This window comes from Neofelis nebulosa, chromosome 4 (assembly GCF_028018385.1).
Source record: "Neofelis nebulosa isolate mNeoNeb1 chromosome 4, mNeoNeb1.pri, whole genome shotgun sequence".
Taxonomy (NCBI): Eukaryota; Metazoa; Chordata; class Mammalia; order Carnivora; family Felidae; genus Neofelis; species Neofelis nebulosa.
The window spans coordinates 44,711,309-44,736,538 of NC_080785.1; the positions used below are offsets into that span (position 1 = coordinate 44,711,309).

The window sequence follows — 25,230 nt, forward strand, 5'->3', positions numbered from 1 at the left end:
GGGATCACAAAGCTCTTTGGGGATCTGAAGAAATGTGTGAGACGTTCTTCCTCCCAAATGCACAGAAACGTATCCACTCAAATGTAGAGGTTCATGGACTCTCTGTCCCAAGAGTGATCAAGGAATCCATCACCCTTAGCTTAAGAACACTATCTAGAAGTTAATTATAAATGATATTATATGGTTCTCTTATTTGATATGTTTATATTTCATCTCCCCAACTACATTACACATTCCTAAACTCAGGGTCTGTACCAGCTTTTTATCCATTTCCTCCAGAGGGCCTTCCAGAATACTGGAAACTCACCAAACTTGTTAGAGAAGATTCAGTTTTGTCTCTCTTGCCATCCAAGCTCTGACCTTAATATGTCTGCTGTCTATAAACTAGAAATTATTATTTATCACTTGAGGGCTGTGCACCTGAGCTGAAAGAGGTGGGCTTCACATCTCTAAGTTAATCTCACTTTAGAGCTTTGCAAACATGAAATATGTTGCATTGAAGACAGTCCTGGGTTTGCATCCTAGTCTTGCCACTTAAAGACTACAAAATCATGCACAGACTACCTAGTATCACCTCAAGTTTGTTCACCTATAACGTGGTTCTAAAAACAATTACCTTGCAGGTTGGTTATAAAGATAAAGACAGTATTGGAAAAGCGCTGAGAATGTAATAGATGCTCAAAGAGTAGTTACTATTAGTTTTATTATTGTAAATAGTATGCGAATCCAGCAAGTCCATATCCACTGCTGGTGAAAATAGGGCTGGATAAGATTGCAGCATACATGTTAAACATACATGTTTTGTTGTTGAAAAGACAACGTGAGTTGAGTCCATCTATAAAAGACATATAAAGTGTAGATCTGGGGCTACAACAGAGTAAGCCTTCTAGGCCAAAAGAAGAATGTTAATCAAGTCACGGGGCAGCTTGCAGAAGAAGAGCAGGACACCAATCTGACCAGAGTGGCGAGTTACTTCGGGAGATGTGAGACACCCAAAACGTCTAAATAAATTGGCCTGAGATTTATTGCCAGCATGAAAAGTTTAAATGTATTCCAAAGAACCAACATTCCTTAATGTGTTTCCTATGAAACATCAATCCTGCCTGTGACTCTGCCAAAATAAGTAGAAATAAAAAAAAATCTCGGCAGCTCAAATTAGTTCAGGAGGTACTCCATACTCTATCACCCTCCTGAAAGTTTACCCTGCACATTGGCATATAAAGGACCCTGCCAATTCTGCAGCAAAGAGACATATTTAAGTTTACTTGACCCAGCATTTTCCTCATGTATCTAATCACAGAAGCTTGTTTTGAAATATTATTCATTACTCTTCCTCAGCACTAGTGTTTTATAAAACAAACTTTGGGAAACTGCGAGAGACAGTGAAGGAAGCCGGAGTTCTTGTGAAGGCCAGGGCCATACAGAAAGGGCTGAAGGAGAAAAGACAGAGGTTAGTTGCAGTCAATAGGTTAAAGCTCTGGCCGCTATGGAAATGGGAAGGGAATTATTTATTAGAAAAACAACACAAAGAGACAATCAAGTGATTTGATGACTTATTAGCAACGTGGGGGACAAAGGCCAAAACGATGAGAAATAACCTTAAGGCCCCAAATCTGTGCAGCTGGGTTAATGGGGGTGCCAGAATTCAGTCAACAGATAGGGGTTGGAATCAGCCGTTCATTTCTCCATCCAACTCCAACCAACACAATTAGGAGAATCAATGGTAGCAACTGTTAATAAAATTCAAATGCAGTACTTTGGAAGAATGTGGTCTCCAAAAAAATTAGGAGCTGAGATCTACCCTATCAGCATCTTGTCAAGAAGTCGTGTGTGAAGGTCCTAAGAAATCAGAAACATGAATGAGAGAGCAACTGCAGGAGGGGTACTGTGGAGGCAGAGCTGTGAGCTCACAGGATGAGAAGGTGAAAAATAAAAGGAGAAGAGATATGTGTTCTCAGGACAGATGTGGAAAGGCAGAGCAGAGGAGTGGAACAGGGGTGGAGAGGCTGGGGGCGGAGAGTAGTAAGAAGGGATTGTGATCAGAAGAAAGAATGATAGTACTCATAAATAAAAACTTCACATCAAAGGGAACTACATAGTGCAGCTAGTGAGTCATTTCTCCAAACTCCCAGGGAAGGTTAGAACTCAAGTGTTGTAACCCAAGAGACTGGAGGTTAAGTGACCTAATAAATGTAGATACGTTTTTAAAAGGTGAGCAAATACAAGTGCTTTCAAACAGAAGCCGCTAGTCATGCAGAGAGAAAAGAAATTGGCAAACTTCATGTATGTTTGGAGGCAAACCTCTAAACGAATAAAAATGTAGTCAACAGAGAACATAGAATAGTTCTCATAAGTGTTGGCTTTGGAGTCCCATAGAGCAGCGTATCAGCTGCCCTCACCCTATTTATTTTTCAGACTCTTAGATCTCTCATTTGCAAAATGGAGCTTCTACTCTGTGGATCATTGTGAGGATCAGAGGACAGGATACACAGAGAATGTTCATCACAACACAGACTGACACAGACTTACACCCAATAAATCTTTACTGGCAATAGGACCAATTTTAGTGGCAAGAGATGTAGCAGTTTTTGTTGTTCTTGTTTTGCTCTTAGTAGACGTGACCTCCAGAGAGGAATAAATCTGCCTCGGCTTTGCATACAGTAATGCGTAATTTATTATACAGTGTTTTCTGTAAAGTGAAATATTCATTTCAGAATCTAGGGTCTATATTGTTTGTTTGGTCACTTCACTGTATTTTAGGTACACCAATGCTAAGGGGGTTTGGTCACCAGTTCTTTCAGTCAAAACCGGGTATATGCATCTTTTTCCAAAATTCAAGATGGCAGCCTTGACTAAATGTACCAGATGTCTAGTAATGAATTTATATATCTCTTTCTGTTCAAAACATATTCTTTCAGGGGCACCTGGGTGGCTCAGTCGGTTGAGCGTCCGGCTTCGGCTCAGGTCATGATCTCACGGTTTGTGGGTTCGAGCCCTGTGTCAGGCTCTGTGCTGACAGCTCAGAGCCTGGAGCCTGCTTCGGATTCTGTGTCTCCCTCGCTCTCTGCCCCTCCCCCACTCACACTCTGTCTCTCTCAAAAATAAACATTAAAAAAAAAAGAATATTTTCCTGGTGCACCTGGGTGGCTCAGTCGGTTGAGTGTCCGACTTCTGCTTAGGTCATGATCTCACAGTTCATGAGTTCGAGCCAGGTTGGACTCTGTACTGACAGCTCAGAGCCTGGAGCCTGCTTCAGATTCTGTGTCTCCCTCTCTCTCTCTGCCCCTCCCCTGCTCATACTCTGTCTCTCTCTCTCAAAAATAAACATTAAAAAAATAAAAATAAAGAATATTTTCCTAAGCAAAGACCCAAGGAGGCCATATGTTATGTAAGAATGAATATTGGACTAGAAAGTTAACAACAACAACAACAACAACAAAACAGGTTCTCATTCAGCTCTTCTAGTTAATACTACCAAAGAGCCTCAGTTTCCTCACCTGGAAAGTGAAAAGGTTGACCCCATAATAAAGGTTCATTCATTTATACAATTCTTTGATGCTGAAATGGTGATGAGTTTGAGTGACAGAGCAACTCTACTCTTCTTTCTTACTCCTGGTGGAAATTCTATACAGTTATTTCAAGTTTACAACTATAGTATTTTAATACTGTAAGTACGAAAATTTGGAAAGGTCTTCACTTATCACTGAAAATACCTCAACCCTGAGTTGCCAGATGGAGGGGTGAGGGGTGGGGTGGAATCTGGAAAACTGAGTGGACATGGAAAACCAAGCCAGTATGATTTGTCAGTGGAGTACAGAGAACACCAACTATCACCACTCTGCACCCAAGCAGGCATGGAGGTGTCACCACGTAGATGAAAGCCTGGGCACTGACGTGGGCATTTCCTCCAGGGTAGGGTGGAGGGAAATGCTATTAAATTGGAAACTCCTCCTAACATCCTTCTCCAATTTCTAATCCTTAACCTTTATAAAGCCCTCCGGACCTTCTCTTCCTTTCCCAATTGCAACTGGTTGTTAAACTGTATAAAATGACAAATAAGGCAACGGTAGATATTCCAGCCCAGGCCCTGGGGCCAGATTTCACTATAGGAATTCAGGCTCCACACTTACCTTGGGCATACTTCTTAACCACTAAGCCTCAGTTCCTCAGCTTTAAAATGGAGCTGATAACATCACTTGACTATAAAATGGCTGTGAGTATCAAATAAAGAAGATCAAACGAGACAGCCCACGAAAGTGTTTAGACACAGCAGACACTAAATAAATATTAGCTGCTGCTGCTGCTGCTACTGCATTTCTTGCCATTATTATTTGATGATGATGATGACTGTTAACTAAACCATCAGAACTTACCAAGTACTTACGCCCTGTATGGACTACAACAGGTGGTAGATAAAAGATGACCCCTGATAACCTCAGGCTCCTCTTTCAGCTTTTCACCAACCCATGGCCAGAAATTGTAAAGTAACGGTATCCCTTACAACAGAACAGCAAAAAAAAACCAGACAACAAACTGGTGTCCTCATGTCCCTTCCAACGCTGCTCCTGCTGGTGTGGGATTTCCTAGCCACCACGTGTGACACAGTTGGGTTTTATTTGCCACCTCTGTCTGCTGGTTGAGCCTCAGGAGTGGTGGCAAACCCAACTCCAGATGCTCCGGCAGAAACTTCAGTGGCCACTTAGCTTAACACCTCCTTGGCAGGGTTAAAGTCAACACCCCAAATTCTTATTCTACAAGCATCTTGAGCTCTGGTTTCAAATTTCCTTGCTTTCCTGAGTTAAGGACAGACCCTTGGTGTTAAGGGACCTGGAGTTGCCTACAGTCTCAGGGGCCAGAAACCTTGCTCCAACACAGAATTACTAATTTGCAGAACCTCTGTCAGTGGAGATTTCTCATAAAGTGGGCCTCGAGGTCACAGTTTCGTTAAATTGTTGTTTCAGTCCCCCTCCTACAGCCACTCTTTAATTGGAGATACCTGTAGCATACCCAGGGAGTTAAGTAAGGTGTGCCAAAACCAACCAGAGCAATTCCACAGCCCCTGTCCTGGGTGCACGCAGCAGGCAGGACCCTCTCTGAGAGCAGGCACACTAATGCTGTGCACAGCTGGAAACTAACCCTGGGGGAGGGTTTAAAAAGTCACCTGGCAACTGTGAGCCTCCTTGCACCCTGAGTTGCTGAAATCTGATATTTCCTGTTACTCGTGGGACGTGTAGCTGAGGTTATGTCAATTAAACGCACATCTGTGCTCTGTATACCGTACCCGCCTTTGTGTTATGTAATCTTGAACTTTCCTTTTGAGTTGGGATTCTGATGGTTAGGGCGAATGTAGCTAGAGGCACAGTTTATTGAATCTATGGGGTCTGAGTTTGGGCATCCACATCTGGGCTGCCTTTCGTTGCCTCTGGTCTTGTAGATGGTTAAGAGATTTAATTCTCTCTCAGAGTCCATGTCTCTCTGTCTCTGTCTCTCCCTCCCTCTCTCCCTGTCTACATACGCGTGTGCGCGCGCACACACACACACACACACACCCCTCTCTTATCAGTGAAAACTTTGCCACTAAGTATTATTTCCATGCCTGAAAACTGACATTCTGCCAGCAAAGAATTTATCCGATTCAAGTCTCGCCGTTGGGTGGTTAGGTCAAGCTTTCACCTACTACTTTGCCAACTCACAGTAAGATAGCATTTTACTTAAACCAAGTGCTACATGCACAACAGACAGTGGCCTTCTTGGCACCCATTTCACAGTCCTGTGACGCCCAGCACAGGCAGAGTGGGATCCGCTCTAGGCTCTAGCTCTTACTTTGGCAAGAAACAGCATTTGCATGAAAGCTTTATAAAGTTTATTTAGCTTACTTCAAATATTTTATTTTAAATAAATCACCCAAACCAGATTTAATTCTTTTCATTTGGACAAGGAGAGAGAACGTCCATGTTATTAAAAGACAACAATGCTTTTCATTCTTCCTTCAGGTCTGATTTTAATATGACTTTTTTTTTTATTTTGATAGAATTATCATTGCCCTTTCAGATCAACCCCACAAAGACGGCTCTACTACGGGGAGTACAACAAGGTTTAGCCTAATTGCTGCTTTTTACCTAATGAATTGTAAATTACTACTTTCGCAGAGAAGCCTGTGAAAATGTTCTACACATTTACGTCAAGTTTCCTCTTTGCTATTCTTTTCAGGGGTCTGCAAGAGCCCCAAACACTACCAAGACAGACTAACCCAGTCAATAAGGCAGCAATTATGCGGGATTTTAGAAACAGACAATCCAGTGTCACCTGTGCCGGAAATAATGTGACACTCATTTAATGACAACAGATAATCAAAGTAAGTTTTAGACTATTTGAAGCCATATAATCAATCCTTTTCATTTGTGTAGGAAACTATATATGAATCTAAGTATTTATTCTTGCCTCCTTCCAAGAAGGATTGTGAATAGCTTATGGGCATACATACTAAATGATTCAAATCACATAAGGGGAGACATTTAAGACAAAGTAAGGAGTCACTTGTTACTCAAAAGCTGCATGCTATTAGAGGTGGGCTACAAATTTATTTCTAGCTTCCTAGCAACTAAAGCAAAGATGGTGACTTTTAACCAGTCAAGATTAATTATGCCTTTATAACTTTTTTGGAGGGCTAAACAATGAAAATATAAACACACTCAACTAAATCCAGAGGCTTCTAGTCTGCGTTTTTATACCAGGTTTGTTCTCCTACTTCATCTACTCATTGGGTGTTGAGAGTAAGTTACATGTACCACAGGTGTTCATGTCTGCATTCACCCTGCTGTTACCCTCGTTAAGACTATCGATCATTCTCAACCATTTGCTCTGGGAAGGGGGTCGCAAATGACCCCCAGGGGACGTTTGGCAATGTCTGGAGACACTGTTGATTGCCAAAATCTCCAGGAGAGAAGTGCTACTGGCCTCTAGTTTGTAGAGATCAGAGATGCTACCAAACAGCATACAATGTACAGGACAAAGCCCACAACAAAGAATTACCTAGTCAAACTACATAGCACTGAGGTTGAAAATTGCAGCAACTAATGGAGTGTGTATGGCTGTGTGTGATTTTGTTCGAATAAGATAGAAATCAGTCACTTTTCTCGTTATAGAAAACACTAGACTTAGTTTGTACTTCGTTGGTCTTCTCTAGAAACCCATATGTAAGAAGAGCTTTTGTAAATGACAGATTAGGAAAAAATGAGCCCGAAGTTTGTTCTGGATCCTGGATATAATGCCAAAGGAATTTCAAAATAGAATATCTTTAGGCCACAGCTAAGGGACATCAGAATATGTCTACCCGAATGTGTTAGGAAAATCTGGGCACTGCTTAAAAAAATTGGAAGTCATCCCATCTCTTAACTCAATCTAAATAAATAAACCTTGCCAATAGAATGTGTTTTATAGCATCGGTGGAAGAACTGCTGGAGAGCAAGAGAGAGTAAACAGATGGAAAGGACACCAAAGGAAATTGAGAAATAGCCATCTGATGATATCACGTAGATTTGGACCAAGAACCACATGCCTGGGCTCTTCCCGCACTGACCTACTGGATGCAGGTGCACAGGGTCAATGGTCTCCCTGGTGCCCCAACAGCTGGATGGTTTTGTCCTTTGCCAATTGCCTCTTTTAGTGACATAAGTTTTACAAATACAATAGTTAATATGACCTGTTAAAAACTTGGTATTATTTTGTCATGTCCATCCTTCTATTCTTTTTCTCATTTTTTTTCTGATAAACCACCATTATTATAGGTTTGGCAAGGCTAGTTCATAGTGGATAAACTAATAATGAAATGTAACTTTTTGTTCAGCTATCTCAATAATCATCACCTTGATTCTTGTAACATAAAGTCAGATAATTCAAGATTTGGGCTGTTTCTGCACAAGACTTGTCCTATGTTTTTATTAAACTGATAAGCAATGATCCTGCCTGACAGCACTGTGATTAGCAGATGTAACTTATCTGTGCTCACACAAATTGAAGAGCTTAGCTAGGAAATCTGAGGAGTTCCTCTGAACTTTGCCTGCTTCAATAAGGAAATGCTTTCTAGAGAAATGCAAACATCTTCACTGACATGGCTATAGAGGAAAACTTCACCAATTTAAATTCTACTCTGCTCATCTAGAAAGGAAAGAAGCTGGAGGTAGCCTCCAGACCATCCATAAAGAAAGTTTCCTCACAGCATTTCTGGGAGGTTGATTAAATGTAATAATTTATACACATTTTGAAATCAATTGGTGTGTTAGTCATAGGTAATTCTTCTTCCTGCACTAACTGTTGGGCTCTACTAAGGCATACTTGGTTGGCTTTCTTTGAGTTGTTTTATGTATGTCATTCTCTTTAAATAAAAATTATTTTACTAAATCTACAATTTCATTTTCATTAATTCAATCAACATTTTTATCTAGTGTATAATGTATAATTGTTTAATAGCTCTCTATCATAGATAGTGTGATATATATACAATAAATATATTTATAATATATCACATATGTATCTATTGTCAAAAAAAAAAAAAAAAAACGCCAGGATACCTTTTAGCTATAAACTCTGATTTTAAACATGTGGAATAAACAAACTTGTGCCCACATGAAAGCTGCTTTCAGCCATCATCTAAGCCCACTTCTCTAAGGTTAACTAGTTTATAAAACACCTTCTAATTGATTTCATGGATTTTTTAATCCTGCTTATACATTAAAACACTTTGACAGTGACATTATTAATACTCCCCTTTTGATGAAACACTTCAGAAAACTATCTGCCTACAAGAGAGTATAAGAAACTCATTTCAGAATTAAGACACACATAGACTATCTATCATATCAGATATCCCATGCATATCCCATGCAAATGAAAATGATAAGAAAGCTGGAGTAGTCATAGTCATCAGACAAAATAGACTTTAAAACAAAGACTGTGCCTGAGTGGCGCAGTTGGTTAAGTGGCTGACTTCAGCTCAGGTCATGATCTCACAGTCCGTGAGTTTGAGCCCCGTATCAGGCTCTGTGCTGACAGCTCAGAGCCTGGAGGCTGCTTTGGATTCTGTGTCTCCCTCTCTCTCTCTGCTCCTCCCCTGTTGTGCTTTATCTCTCTCTGTCTCTCAAAACTAAATAAATGTTAAAAAAATTTAAAAAAAACAACAAAGACTGTAATAAAAGGCAAAGAAGAGTATTTACATAAAAATAAAAGTGTCAATGCAGAGAAAAGATATAACATTTTTATGTTAATGTCATGTTTGTTTATATTAAACAATTTATTAAGTTTATATTAAATGTTACATCATAACATGTAACATTTAGAAATATATATGTACCCAACATAGGAGTACCAAGATATATAAGGCAAATATTAACAGAACTAAAGGGAAAAATTGAAAGAAATACCATAATGGAAGACTTTAATATCCCATTTTCATCAATGGATAGATCATTCTGACAAAAAATCCATAAAGAAACATCAGCCTTAAATAACACATTAAACTAGATGGACTTAATAGTTAGGTATTATACAGAACATTCCTTCCAAAACCAGCAGAATACACATTCTTCTCAAGTACACATGGAACATTCTCCAGGACAGGGCACATGTTGAACCATAAAAGTCTCAATAAATTCAAGAAAATTGAAATCATATCAAGTATCTTTTCCAACCACAATGGTATGGAACTAGAAATTAATTACAAGAAAAAAAAAAAGGGAAATACAAAAACATGAAGATTAAACAACATGCTACTTAGCAACCAATAAGTCATCAAAGAAATCAAAGGAAAAATCCAAAAGTAATTAGACAAGTGAAAGCAGAAATGAAGCATACCAAAACCTATGCAATGCAACAAAAGTGGTTCTAAGAGGGAAGTTCACAGCAATACAGACCTATCTCAAGAAACAAGAAAAATCTCAAATAAACAATCTAATTTTATAACTAAAGGAACTGAAAAAAAGGACAAAGCCCAAAACTAGTAGAAGGAAGGAAATAATAATGATCACAGTGGAAATAAATGAAATCAAGACTAAAAAGACAATTAAAAAGATCAATGAAACTAAGAGCTGGTTCTTTGAAAAAATAAATAAAATTGACAAACCCTTAGCTAAACGAGCCAAGAAAAAAAAGAAAAGAGACTCAAAGAAATAAGATCATAAATGAAAGTGGAAAAGTTAAAATTGACCTCAGAGAAATATAAAGGATGACAGGAAACTACTATCAACAATTATATGGCAACAGGCTGAATATCCTAGAAGAAATGGATAAATTCCTAGAAACATACAATCCTCTAAGACTAAATCATGAAGAAATATAAATTCTGAATAGATGAATTTTTTGTAAGGAAATTGAAACAATAATCAAAAATCTCCCCCAAAACAAAAATTCAGGACCAGAGAGCTTCATTGGTGAATTCTACCAAACGTTCGAAGATTCAATACTTATTCTTCTCAAAATTTTCCAAAAAATTGAAGAGGAGGAAAAGCTTCCAAACACATTTTTAAGGCTACCATTACCCTGATACCAAAACTAGATAAGGACACCACCCAAAAGGAAATTACAGGCCAATATCCTTGATAAACATAGATGCAAAAATCCTCAACAAAATATCATCAAATCAAATCCAAAAACACATTAAAAGGATCATATACACAACCAAGTAGGATTTATTCCAGGGATGCAAGGATGTATTCAACAACCACAAATCAATCAATGTGATACATCACATTAACAAAATGAAGGATAAAAATAATATAATCTCAATAGATGCAAAAAAATCATTTGACAAAAGTCAACATCCATTTATGATAAAAACTTTCAGCAAAGTGTATATAGAGGGAATATACCTCAACATTAAGTCATATATGACAATCTTACAGCTAACATCATACTCAACCATGAAAAGCTAAAAGCTTTTCCTCTAAGATCAGGAACCAGGTAAGAATGCCCCTCTCATCACGTAGTACTAGAAGGACTACCCAAAGCAATTAGGCCAGAAAAAGAAATAAAAATCATCCAAATCAGAAAGGAAAGAGAAAAACTATCATTATTTGCAGATGACATGATGCTATATAGAGGAAACCCTAAAGAATCCACCAAAAAAAATTAGAACTAATGAATGAATGAAGTAAACTTTCAGGGTACAAACTCAGTATTCAGAAATCTGGGCATTTCTGCACACTAATAACAAAACATCACAAAGAGAATTTTTTAAAATTTTTCACTCACAATTGCATCAAAAAGAATAAAATATCCAGAAATAAATTTAACCAAGGAAATGAAAGACCTGTACACTGAAAACTATAAGACACTGATGAAAGAAATTGAAGGAGACACAAATAAAGGGAAAGATATTTCATATTCATGGATTAGAAGAATTAATATTGTTAAAATGCCCATACTACCTGAGGCAATCTACAGATTTAATGCAATCCCTATCAAAATGCATTTCTTATACATCTAGAACAAATCATACTAAAATTTGTATGGAACCACAAAAGACCCCAAATAGCCAAAGCAATCTTGAGAAAGAAAAAACTGCAGGTATCACACTCCCTGATTTCAAACTATACTACAAAGCTATAGTAATCATATTTTTTTGGTAAAAAAAAACAGACATGCAGATCAATGGAGTAGGACTGAGGGCCCAGAAACAAACCTATACATAAATGGACAATTAATGTATGACAGAGGAGCCAAGAACATAAGATGGAGAAAGGACAATCTCTTCAATAAATGACTATAGGAAAACTGAACAGCTACATGCAAAAGAATGAAACTAGACCTCTATCTTTACTATACACAAAAATTAACTCAACTGGGTGTTATGCTAAGTGAAATAAGCCATATAGAGAAAGACGGATACCATATGTTTTCACGCTTATGTGGATCCTGAGAAACTTAACAGAAACCCATGGGGGAGGGGAAGGGAAAAAAAATGAGGTTAGAGTGGGAGAGAGCCAAAGCATAAGAGACTCTTAAAAACTGAGAACAAACTGAGGGTTGATGGGGGGTGGGAGGGAGGGGAGGGTAGGTGATGGGTTTGAAGAGGGCATCGTTTGGGATGAGCACTGGATGTTGTATGGAAACTAATTGGACAATAAATTTCACATAATAAAAAAAAAGAAAAAAAATTAACTCAACTGGGTTTAAAGATTTCAATGTAGAACCTGAAACCACAAAATTCCTAGAAGAAAACACAGGCAATAAACTCCTTGACATGTCTTAGGGACGTCTTTGTGAATCTGACTCCAAAAGCAAGGAAAACAGAAGCAAAAATAAACAAGTGGGACTACATCAAACTAAAACGCTTCTGCACAACAAAGAAAACCATCTTCAAAATGAAAAGACAACTTACTGAATGATAGAAGATATTTGCATACCATAGAGCTGATAAAGGATTAATATTCAAACTACATTAGGAACTCATATAACTCAACAATGAAAAAACAAAGAACCCAATTTAAAAAATGGGCAAACGCTCTGAATAGACGTTTCTCCAAAGAAGACATCGAGATGGCCAACAGGCACTTGAAAAGATGTTCAACGTCACTAATTGTTATGGAAATGAAAATCAAAACCACAATGAGATATCACCTAACAGCTGCTAGAGTGGCAATTATCAAAAAGACAAGAAATAACAAGTGTTAGAGAGGATGTGGAGAAAAAACAATCCTCGTACACTGTTTGTGGGAGTGTAAATTGGTGTAACCAGTGTGGAAAATAGTATAGAGATTCTTCAGAAAATTCTGCCATATGACCCAGCTATTCCACATCTGGGTATTTTTCTGAAGAATACAAAAATGCTAATTTGAAAATATATCTGCACCTCTATGTTCATTGCAGCATTATTTACAACAGCCAAGATATGGAAATAATCTAAGTGTCTACTAATACATGAATGGATAAAGGAGATGTGGTATATTTCTATAATGGAATATCATTCAGCCATCAAAAAGAATGAAATCTTGCATTTGTGACAACACAAATGGACCTTGGGGGTATTATGCTAAGTGAAATAAGTCAGATGAAGAAAGATAAATACCACGTGATTTCGCTCATATGTATAATCGAAAGCAAAGAAACAAATAAAATTTTTAAAAACCTCAGAGATACAGAGAACAGACTAGTGGTTACCAGAGGGGAAGGTGATGGGGGAAAGGTATGTGTATGAAATGGGTGAAGAAGGTCAATTCTGTGGTGATGGATGATAACTAGACTTGTGGTAATTACTTTGTAGTGTATTCAGATGTTGAATTATAAAGCTGCACACACGAAGCTAAAATAAATAAATAAATAAACAAATACATAAATAAAGTGCAAGCTGTCTCAGCACCATATGAATTTGAAGAGGACTAAAATGGCAATTTGCTAGTCATATGTCTACATGTGGGGATAACACTGAACTTGTTGCTATGCTCTGAGTGATTAGCAGTGCAGTCTCAGTCAGCTTTCAGAATAAGCCATTTTGGGGAGAGAACCTTCAAGAACTCAGTTAAAAAGAACAGGATTGGGGTGCCTGGGTGGCTCAGTCAATTAAGCAGCTGACTCTTAATTTTAGTGCAGGTCACGATCTCACGGTTTATGGGATCAAGCCCTATGTTGGGCTCCATGCTGGCAGAGGAGAGAAACACTAGTCTGTTTTCTCCTTCTCTCTGCCCCTCCCCTGCTTACACAAGCGTGCACTCTGTCTCTCCCTCTGTCTCTCTGTCTCTCAAAATAAATAAATAAACATTAAAAAAAATAACAGGATGGCCAAACCATTGCCACTCTAAAGACCTCTTGTTTAACTCTGCCAATAGCAACACCAAACATGCCAAGGTGAAATGGTAAAGAGGGTGGGGTTGGAGAGGGGGAAATAAGTGTGGCTGTTTGGCTTTATAATGATACAAGGAAAATCCCTCCTAGATTATGTATATTGTTTGTTTTACTGGATATCATCTTAACTGCTATGACTGCAGATGCTATTATTTAAAATGCATATTAAGTTATGTGGTCCTTCTTAAAAAAAACCTCATCAGACCATTTAACATCTAAATTTCTATTAGCAACAAACTCTAATGGAACTATCTCAGTGGTGCTTCTGAGAGAGGATTCCAACTGACTTAAAGTCTGTAGAAAAGTGGGATGACCCCATCCCATACCTAGAGACACAAAATGTGCAAAAACTTATACCACCATTTTTCTTGCTGAATTATAAAAGGTGAAGCAAATATTAATAGCAATTTCCAAAGGAATAAACTTACTTTCAGTGCAAATAGGACAGCATCCTTTCCTGTTGAGAATTTTACCCTAATCAAGAGGAAAAAAACAAAAAACACAAGAGCTTAATGTTAAGAAACAGGGCACGCTGAAGACAAAACTTTTTAAAATACCAGTTCAACTAATGAAATCAGTCCGAGCTATATTTGAACTCAATGCTCAGATGGTGATGATGATAGTGAAAATGAACTTAGAAGTATCAGGTTCTAATGCCAGGCAAAGTCATTCAGGAAGCTTTCCTGTTCTTATCCTCTGAGAAATACAATATCTAAAGGACTCACTGGTGTGATTTTTTTCACATGGAGGGAAGATGCAGACAGTCTGGATTACACCTTTTCACTTATATCCAGACTAGCCCTCTAGAGACCAAGCACACACATAAAAATGAGAATCGTCTATCAACCTCTCGATCCATGTAAGGCCTTCATTTTGTCTTTGCTTGTTGGAGGGGCCCAAACAATACATCATAATCCAAGCACAGGCCTATGGATATGGACAATATCTGTGCTGCAGATCAAATTCATTCAGGATTTCTTCTTTCATACAGTGCTATGCTATCCATGTTAAGTCACTGTTACCCAGTCAAAGCCAATGAAGCTGAGGGTTTTGAAATGCTGAGTAATTTTCCATTACCTTTCTGGAAATACAATGTAATCTCCTATATTCCGTTGTTTCTCATTTTTTTTTTTAATGCATGACGTTAAAAAAAGGAAACATACTCTCAGGGCAGACATCAGAAAATGGCATTGTCTTATCTCTGACTCAATGAAGCTCAGAGACAAAAAGAAATGTGGTCAATTGCCACTACTGATCAATTGCATATAGAATAGATTTAGGTACTCAAAAAAAAAAAATCATACTGACTTAAAAAATGCTGGTTGATAATTGAGGAACTAGAACATCATCTGATTCATTTTTGCAGCAGAGCCAGGCCTAAAATGGTACGTTAAAAGCTATGACAACTTTGCGACTTAAAACTTAGTCTCTCAGCTCACTCAGCTCTCCCTTGGTTTGGGGCATTAGGACCTATTTTCATTGCCTAAAGCTCTATTCATTTCTATTTGGCACAGAGGCCCCTTTTAGTTTCTTGTGACTGAAAGAAGCTGAGGACAAGATCAAATGAGGTCTGCTCTAGCCAAAATCAATGAGGTTGGCTCCCCCTGGAGTAGTGGCCTCGAGGGAGTACAGAACAATTTGAACCAAGGCCCTAGGGTGACTATATGAACCCCCACATCTGCACCTTGGCAGAAACTGCCATCGCCTTTCTCCTGGAACTGAGTGCGGCTGGTAATCTTACTGAATCATATAAGGAATAAATCAAGCACAAGCTATGAAGTCTAGGCCCCCAAGTTATATGTTGTAAAACTCTGGACATGTGACCTCACTGGTAAGAAGGGTCTAGTAACAGCACTCAACTCAGAGGGGTGGTCTCAACATTAACAGAGTAATGTCCTGTGACTACACAGAAAGTCTCAGTATGCATCAGTGATGATGAGATGGGAAGTGTTATAATGACCCGTCCTCACTGGAACCCCCTACAGGCCTTCTCACAAAAGGCACTCCTTTGCCTCCGGGGAGGGCTTCAGGGGAGGATGGACAGGAAGTCCAACCATAAAACTCTTCAACAAGGCACCCACACTTCTGGAAAAAAAAAAAAAAAAGAGGAGCAGTAGCCAGGAAGAACAGAGCAGGGAATATAGTCTGCTTCTTTAAAAAAAAAAAAAAAAAAAAAAAAAAAAATTTAAATTTCCCCAGGCAATGCAAGGGAGGGGAAATAAGCATTTAACAGGGTTTCCATGGTAGAACTAAGTTATCTTCCAAAGTCCTATGCTGGCCCCTGAGGAGGGAAAGTGTAAACCAGAGGAAAGGCTGGAAAGATGCCTAGAAGCAGAAAGGTGGCCCCTGGGGCAGGAGCCAGGCCCAGACAAGCTTTGACAAGACCAGGAGGGGGAGGAAAGGTCTGCACTTGGAGAGCTGGATGCTCCTGGCTCAAATGAGGCCCCCACAGAGGAGATGCTAACAAGATGCCACTGACATAAAGAACGCTGACCTCCCCACAGCAAGAGGACAATGAAACCCATCAACCCTGCCACAAGTGGCAGGACTCAAGTAAAGCTGGAAACTCCACCATTGCCTGTTGGGGCTAGTTACTTGAGCCACCAGGTTGGCACAGCATCCTGTTTTTGTCTTGTAGAATAAGGAAGCCCATTATTACCAACATGTGCTGCAGGAGTTCATTAGCAGTGAGGGTTCCCCAAGGACTGGCATAAATGATGTGATCCCATTTTTCCCAATGAATATTTATAAGCAGACCATGTTCAAGTCTACTTATTGTATCTCCCTTTTTTTTTCTTTTATGGGAGATTTTCAGTTTTATGTCTGAGGCTTTTTAAAGCAAGACTAATTAGGGTTTTTTCCCCCCTTTTTTTCTCTCCCCCTTCATTCAGTTGTGCAATAGCAACAGCTGTTGTTTTTTTGTGCCTCATTTGGCACTCAAGTAAAAACAGCAACTTTTTGTTTATAATAATAACAGATGTGAATAAAATTAAAAGCTGTCTATAACAGAGAAGGGAGGACATGTCCTGAATATATGGATATATTTTTTCATTCACTGGAAGGTATTGAATAGGTTTGACATTTTCCCAAAATGCATAAAACCTTGAAAGGTTTCAAGTTGCCGAGGTGAACTCAATGAAGCTCAAGCCGTAGAAGATAATGATTGCTTTATTCAGCATGCTGGAACTGTGGGTTTCTGAAAAGAGATATTTCCATAGGGGCACTATTTCCATTTTGGGCTACAGTGGAGGCCAAGGTTAGAGAGGGAAAACGTCAGTAAAGGGGTCGGGGGTGCTGCTAGGCCAGAGAAACCCCTTGGGGAGCTTATTAATAAACAACTACATACACTTTGAATGGCGAAGGGAAGAAATCTCTGATTTGAGAAGAGGAAAAAGAAAAGAGAAAAATATGGTGTTCAACAGAAAACCCTGCAAAAGGATCAAGAGAGCAGATCTAACATGAGTTGGAGACATTAAAACAAAGAAGTGGGAGAAGTCAATGAGAAATAGGAGACTTGGGTCAAGTATAAGGTAGGAGCTATCTTCCTACAAGGCTAGAATTTGGGTGGGAAGTGCAAAAAAGAAGGAGAGAAATTTGCAAAGGGGGTTTGTGGCTATTGGGGGACCTAGAAGTATCAGGAAATCTAGATTCTGTGTTCAGAAGACGGTATGTGGCCATGCCACAGGTAGGATGTTTCCCAAGACCTGAAGGTAAAGAAAAAGTCAACCTGCATTCCAGACATACCTGCGGGCAGCTGCTGATGGGAACGCACTGCTTCTTTCGACACTCTGTCTTGCCTTTCACACAAGCACAGATGGTGCAATTAACAGAGGACCACATCTCTCCATCCTATGGGAGAGAGCACAAGATTCTGCTATCAGCTGGAGGCTGATGGGAGCTAATCCAACAGGCTGGGATTTCTCTGCCAAGGAGAGCATTTCTTACTCTGAGTGAGAGATCCATCATCAGACTAAATTACTCTGAGGTGTCTATCTACACCTACCCAATTTGAAGGTGTGTGTAGGGGTGTGTGTGTGTGTGTGTGTGTGTGTGTGTGTGTGTTCCCCCTCCAGGATATAAAAAGAATTCTTATGCATCTAACCAAACCATATTTGCATCGTGCTCCTCCTACACTGTTTACTTAGCTTCATCCTGGAAGACAAGCATGAGTTGAACATGATGCAGTAGCAAAGGTCTAATGTTCCTGTGTGATAGACCTGAAATGTTGAAGCTATTCCAGGCAGCAGCAGTTGAGATGTACAAAGGTGGTGAATTTATTCCCACATGTGACATGGTTCTGGACCACACAGGGTATGATCCATTCAAAGAACAGAGGCTAATTCACAGGACTCTCATTGCCCAGGCAGACACTTGATCAGCAAGCCATCCAAATATGTGGAGCCCAGATGGAATACTCTGAATACCATGCCCCTGCCTGTCTGATACTTTCCTCCCCAAAAGCTAGATAGCACCTTGGGACACATTTCCTAGCCCAGAAAGGGCTGTTTGAGGAATATTTTTGGCTCATTGAATCTATAATATGCAGTTGCCAAATACCCAGCCACAAGAAGCCCTGTATCTCTGGAGAACACACAGGGATGTGCATCCTAGCTTATGCAAGAGTAGATTACAGGCACAAGGGTTGGATGTGAAAACAAAACAAAGATTCCTTCCTGAGTTTGTAGATATAAGCAGAAAAATTTGTTAAAAACAGAGGAACTATCTCAGATTTTGATGATGACTCCTCTTCCTTTTCCTTCGCACATTTTGAAGCTATTTAAGGACTATTAGAACCTTTTATTTCTCGAGAAACAAAGACCTAACTGAATCTGTCCTAAAGGGCATCTGACGAGTCCAAATTCTCTGTGTGCACATTTCTAGGACTTGGCGTTTCAAAGATGACTCTCTGTAAATTATTTTAGGCTTCATCACATAAAGGAACCTTTGTACAGGAGCCTTGAAAGCACTTTGCACACAATACCATCGTGAGAGGGGGTCTATTGCATCCAGGTGCTCTGGAAACACAAGAATGACTTTATGTAAAAAGGATACATGAGTGGCTCTGAAAGCCTGGTGTAAATACAACACACATGTGACCCCCTTCTTTTGGGCATGACACATCATGTCTTCTTACTGATTCCATAAGAATCAAGACTCTCCTTCCAACTCCATCAATGCTAAAGGAAATCTGGCCAAGTACAACATGAGGATCTCCCACATCTGACTTGATTCTGAGGGTCCCAGTCTCAAGAATGTCCTGAGATGATACCTCAGGTACAGAAAGACTCTCTCCACCCAAAAAACTAAATGGAAAGCAGTTTGGACAAAGATAACAATCTTCATCCTGACATTTACATGGTCACTGCACAGCTATGCTGTCAGAAAACTACGGGTAGTATTTGATAAGTAGCAGATGGTCAGGAGACAACCGTGCTAGGTCAGTTGGGGCAAGGCTCTCTCACCTTTGCTCAATGGCTGTGCCAGCATGAACATCCTCACCTGAATATCTTCCAAGTGAGAAAATCTCTCTTTGAAAAAGCAGCTTTGTAAAAAGTTCCAAAAGTATTAAGCTATAGGATCATCAGGATCTTGGAAAGGGACACTGAGCATCTCTGACTGAATGAGATGTCCTCAGCATTTGGGCTCCCATAAGAGTACCATCCAGAGGTGGGTGGGGGTGGAGGGGTATCTTCAGCTCAATCCCCATCACTGGATGACCACATTTGGAAAAGGCAATAATGTTTTACAGGCTTAAAACACTTCATAAAGCAAAAATAAAGCTGAAGAAAACCATTTTTTCAAACAGTTGCTTCTCTGCCCCATGTATACTTGATTTTAAAAATATGTATATATATTGCCATATAAATAATTACATTTGTGCATGCACAGACACACACACACACACACACACACACACACACACACACACACACACACCATATGTGTCTACAAAATATGGAATACTCCAGTCTGCCTTTTATCTGGAGCTTTTTACATTTCAGTATAGTACAACAGTTCCCATGAGCTTGGCTTGTGACATACCCGGAAAACCTTGTTGCCAAACTTGCACACTTTGACATCTTCTGGAGGCACTCGCAGGAGGCACTCTTCACAACAGGTCTCCTCCCCTCTGACGCAGCCACCAGGGTGGGAGCATTTCTTCTTACATACTACAGTAGAGTCCTGGGGACCCAAAGGCAAACCAGAAATTAAAATGATTTCCATCTCTACCAACCATCTTACCTGGCCTTCCTTTAACAATCCACAACTAACCGCTTTAAAACATATTCTGGGGGCACCTGCATGGCTCAGTTGGTTAAGTGACTGACTCTTGATTTTGGCTCAGGTCATGATCTCACAGTTTGTGAGTTCGAGCCCCATGTCAGGCTCTGCCCTGAGCATAAAGACTACTTGATTCTCTTCACCCCCCTTTCCCCCCAAAAAGAAAACATATTCTGAAGAAATCATATTTTAACTTGTTGTAATAAATCTTTCATCTACTTCAAAATGTTATTTGCTGACTAAACATCCGGATGAGAAGGTGAAGAAGCTATGAATAGTCTGACATACCCTCACTACTTTCCAAGTGTTTATAATTTAACGTTCAAGAAGCTGATGATTCCACTCTGGCCAGCGTGTGGCAAGAAGGTCCAACTCACTATGGACCAACCAGTTTCCCTCTTCCTGCCCTTTTCCTCTTGCATGCTTTTCATTAACATGGCTCTCTTGGGTCTCCTCGAGGGCATTTGCCACCTTTGAGGAGTTTAGCATAAAAGCATGATATCCAATCAAATAGCAAAAAGTAAGAGCTAATGTTCCTCCTCAAGATAAAATTCCTTAGTGTGTTCCATGTCCACAGAAGAATTGAATGAGCTATGCCAAAACTGACCATTCTAGACTCTTCTATAAAATATGTAATCTTTTTTTTAAAATATGTAATCTTAACCAGGTCGCTTAACCTCTGAAAATGATGAGTTTATATCTGTAACTTTAAGAGGTATGGCTTGATTTCTAGCCAAGTAAATTGTGCCTGCCAATTCATTGAACAACATGTCGAAGAAAAGTTCAGAGCAGTTTAAGAAAAGTAAACTCTTCTAGTTCCCCATCCAACAAGATGCAATTTCACTGGAGTAGGTTATCAGCTACAATGAATGTTAAGAGCAAAATATTTATGAGACTTGGTGGCAGGCAGGGAGGGAAGAAAGCAGTGTCCCTGGTAGATGGACAATCCCTTCACAGTGTGGAATTAGTATCAGACCAATGATAGGGAAATGAGACCAAGCCCTCTCCTTAGTTAGTATTGAGAGATAACTCATTCAAACAGGTTGTATAAATCAACGTATGTAACTTCTGCAGCTTCTATGTTAATCCTATGACTTCAACAGGTACCTCTGGTATTATCTCCTATACTCCTACTGACTTATCCATCTAAGATTAATATAACAATGTGATGATCCTTTTAAGAAAATGGCATTGGTTGTCTTTTATTTTTAAGGTTCTACCACATCAGATAATGGATAGGACTCAGCATTGGACAAGACCAGGGGGGAATGCCAGTTCATCCATTAGGTATGTTATCTTGTGCAAATCCATCTCCGTGAGCCCCAGATTCCTCATCTTCAAAAACCTACTTCTCAAGTTTATTGTGCAGCTTAAATGAAATATTTAAAGTACTTGGCACAGTTTCTGGCACATAGAAATTATTATAGGTCAACTCATTAATTGGGGGAAAAAAAAGTCCTTTGCCAAACTGCATGTATTGATTTCTAGTTTGAAAAACAAGGACACATACTAGCTCTCAAGTAATGTATATTTCATGTTAGACTCCCCAGCTTTCATTACACACACACACACACCACCCATTAGATCATATGCCTGGCACTAGTTTAAGCAATGAGAATATTGAGATGGATAGATGTGCTTCTGTCTACAAGGAGCTCACAGGGCAAAAGGAGAGAGAACCATGTGAACTATTAAATTGCAATATAATGTCATTAACAGAACTAGTAAAGGTATAGAGGTAGCAGAAAAGAGGGACAATTACCTACTTATGTGAGTCCCCTAGTCAGTCACTAGGGGAGGAGCTAACATCTGAGAGAGGCTGTTGTTCATGAAAAGGAGTTTCCTATTCAAACTGAAAGAAGATGAGGTCACTCAAGGTAGAGGAATCATCAAATATGAAGGCACAAAGATTCTGTGTTTTAAAAATTGGTTTTAAAAATAAATCACTGCCATAAAGACTCTGTGTTCAGAGTATTATGAAATAATTTCCTGCACCTGTCATGGCACTGGGTGGAGATGCTGGAGAGGGAAGCTCCAAGCAGATCGAAAATAATAATGATTATCCAAAATGATTGTAGCCTGATTCTTGAAACATCCAATTTCCCAAAGATGACTGTGAACTCATTCTCTCTCTCTCTCTCTCTCTCTCTCTCTCTCTCTCTCTCTCTCTCTCTCACACACACACACACACACACACACACAAATCTCTTGAAGGAACAGTATTAATTACACTTCTTTTCAGCACTGAGAAATACTGTCTGATCTCCTCTCAAAGAATCCATGAGACCCAGAGCAGTGCAAGCATAACAAACTCCCATTCGTGGGACGTCTGGCTTTCCTGCAATCAAGAGAACTTGGGGATGTGATGTGTTTCATCAAAGGTTTAGCATCCTCAAGAGGAAGCTATAACCTGTGAAATTCCTGGAGAGGAAGAGAAGTCATGAGGATGAAGGCCAAGGCAAACAGAAGGAGTGGCTATAGGTTTAGCATAGGAAAATATAAACCATGGAAGAGAGGAAGGAGTCTCAGGAAAGTATTCTCAGGCTTAGGAAATACTCAGTGTTCAGTGCCAGGGAACAGACAGTTCAGCCCCTACTCGGCCACTTCCCTGAAGTAGTGCATGCTACTTAACAAAGCATGCCTCAAGTAATCAGGAACTTCTGAACTCCAATCCCAACTACTGACTCAGAGCTGACATTGAGCAAAACTCTCCTCCTTCCCTCTCTAGCCCTTTAGCTATTAAAGACAAAACAACAACCATCACCGCCAAAATGTATTCTTCTAAATTCATGTCACACAGATGTTTGCATTAACTCACTAATGAATGATTCTAAAATCTTCCATTAAGATGGTTCTCTTCTTGGTTTAAAAAAAAATCACTGTATAAGCACAGTCAATGAATGTGGGCCGTGTATTCCTTTAAAATTCTGGAGCTGCGGAATTCTTTCTTTACCAGTCATTAGGCCTCTGGTTGCCTTTTGAAAAAAGCAAGCAATGCTTTTCTTACTTTTCAAGTAAGAAATGGTACAATGAACAACACATAAATACTCCCCTCTCAAACTACCAGGTTTATCTTTGTGATGAACTGTAAATCCTTGTCTTTCTTTTCTCTTGAATGTGATTAAAGTCATTTTTATTATGTGGTATGTTAAGGAACTCATCTCGGATAGTTAGAACCAGAGAACGCTGCCAGAGACACTCTGTGTCTGATTTTAGAAAATACCTTAGGACAGTCCCTCAGACTTTAGTTCTCACCTCCAGAAGCTAACTTGTAGGTCCTGGGAAGGTAACAGTGAATTGTAATCTGGGTCCTATGTTTGAACGTCCTTACAACCTTAAGCATGATTTCAAGTAGCAAAATGGCATTGATAATGCCTCCTTCCAATAAATGACAGATCATTATGTTTGGCTATAAAGTTAACAGTAACGTCCCCAGTGCAATCATTGTCGGATCACAGCCCCTCAGAACCACCTTACCCGGCAGGTGCATGCAGTGCAGTTATCATAGAGAAATGAAGATCCGTTGTCATAAACATCACTGCGAAAGAGGCAGCTTCCAAATGGAAGGTCAAACACTTTCCTCTGACCTAGAGGGAAGCAACGGCATGGTTAATGCAAGACAGAAGCCAGGATTTCCCACTTTGTCATCAACAATTCTATCACAGGACTGTTAAACATTCTCACAAGACCAGGTAAATCTGGTGCACAAAAATAGTCCTCGGCCAGATGTTCCCTGGAGTAATTAATTTAGAAAGTTTTTATTATAAAGAGCTTGACTCCACACTGAATGTTGTAAGTTCAACAAATCTTTATTACCATCATAGTGAACCAAGATGACCAGATCTATTTGACCTGCCCTCGTGGAGTTCACAGTCTACCGGTGAGACAAACTCACAAAAATGATTTAAATACAACAATATGGTAAGTTCCAGAAAGAAGACAATCTGGGAACTGTGGGGACAGGGAGGACAGAGAAGACTTCTTGGAAGATGCAATGTCTCAACTCCATTTTAAAGAATAAGTAAAATTATCCAGGAAGTAGGTATTGGCAGGGAAGAGGCACAGGAAGTCAAGCTATTCCAAGAAGGACTAGAATGAGTGAAAAGAAGAACCAATGATATAGCATCTCAGCTGGAGAAATTACAGGTCCGTTGGTATAAAGGATGGCACTAACTCAAAATGCACATAGAGGCAGAATCCAACCCACATGTCAAGTGCCCAAGCTTTCACAGGCATCACACTTCTGTAGAATTAGCGTGATTTTCCCTGATATGAAGATTTGATTTATGATCAAAAGGTCCAAAAAGTAACCCCAAGCAAAGAATGCAATCCAATTTCATCTTTTCTTTCAAATTGCGAGCTTCTACTCCCTGGAGCATATAAAAACATCCCTGACATGTTGCTTGAGTCAAGCAACATGTTAAGAAGATGAAGATTCATAATCACTCATTAGATTTACAACCACACTCTTTCTTCTTAAAATTTTTTATGTTGTATTTATTTTTGGGGGGGGAGAGAGAGAGAGAGAGAGAGAGAGAGCAGGGGAGGGACAGAGAGAGAAGGAAACACAGAATCCAAAGACAGGCTCCAGGCTCTGAACTAGCTGTCAGCACAGAGCCCGACATGGGGCTCGAACTCACGAACCGTGAGATCATGACCTGAGCTGAAGTCGGACACTTAAGTGACTGAGCCACCCAGGCACCTCCACACTCTTTCTTCTTATAAAAAGATTAAAAGCAAACTCTAGTTATCAGGATGCCCAGTGAAATGCTGAAAATGCCTACAGGCACATACTAAATGCCACTCTTAGAATTCAAATTGTTAGAATTACCATTAACAGGAATCACAAAAAATGTCATCTTCCTGTTAGAGTCAACTTCAAGGCTAGGATACGGTATAGATGCAGCATTAAATTACTAGCTTGGTTCTTACTACCAGAAGTAAACTTGCCTCAAAAGATGACAGTGAGTTATAGTCTGGGTCCCACATATGGACTCCCTAGTGACCTTGAGTACTTCTCCAGGCCTCACTTAGTTCACTTGTAAAATGGTAACAATAATGCCTCCTTGTAGTAACATACCACCCTCTCTGCCTAAAATGCTAATATGAAAAAAA

At 39.5% G+C, this 25,230-nt stretch overlaps 1 protein-coding gene across 4 annotated transcripts in view; it reads right to left on the reverse strand.

The window, feature by feature from the left end:
* Positions 1-25,230, reverse strand: part of BMPER (BMP binding endothelial regulator) — a 254,725-nt gene that overhangs the window by 86,530 nt on the left and 142,965 nt on the right. For all 4 annotated transcript variants that reach the window (XM_058724623.1, XM_058724624.1, XM_058724621.1 and 1 more), the window contains 4 exons: positions 23,593-23,702; positions 19,876-20,016; positions 17,578-17,682; positions 14,262-14,307 (listed from right to left, as the gene is read on the reverse strand). In XM_058724623.1, the coding sequence (XP_058580606.1) occupies positions 14,262-14,307; positions 17,578-17,682; positions 19,876-20,016; positions 23,593-23,702 (402 nt within the window). The remainder of the gene's footprint in view (positions 1-14,261; positions 14,308-17,577; positions 17,683-19,875; positions 20,017-23,592; positions 23,703-25,230) is intronic.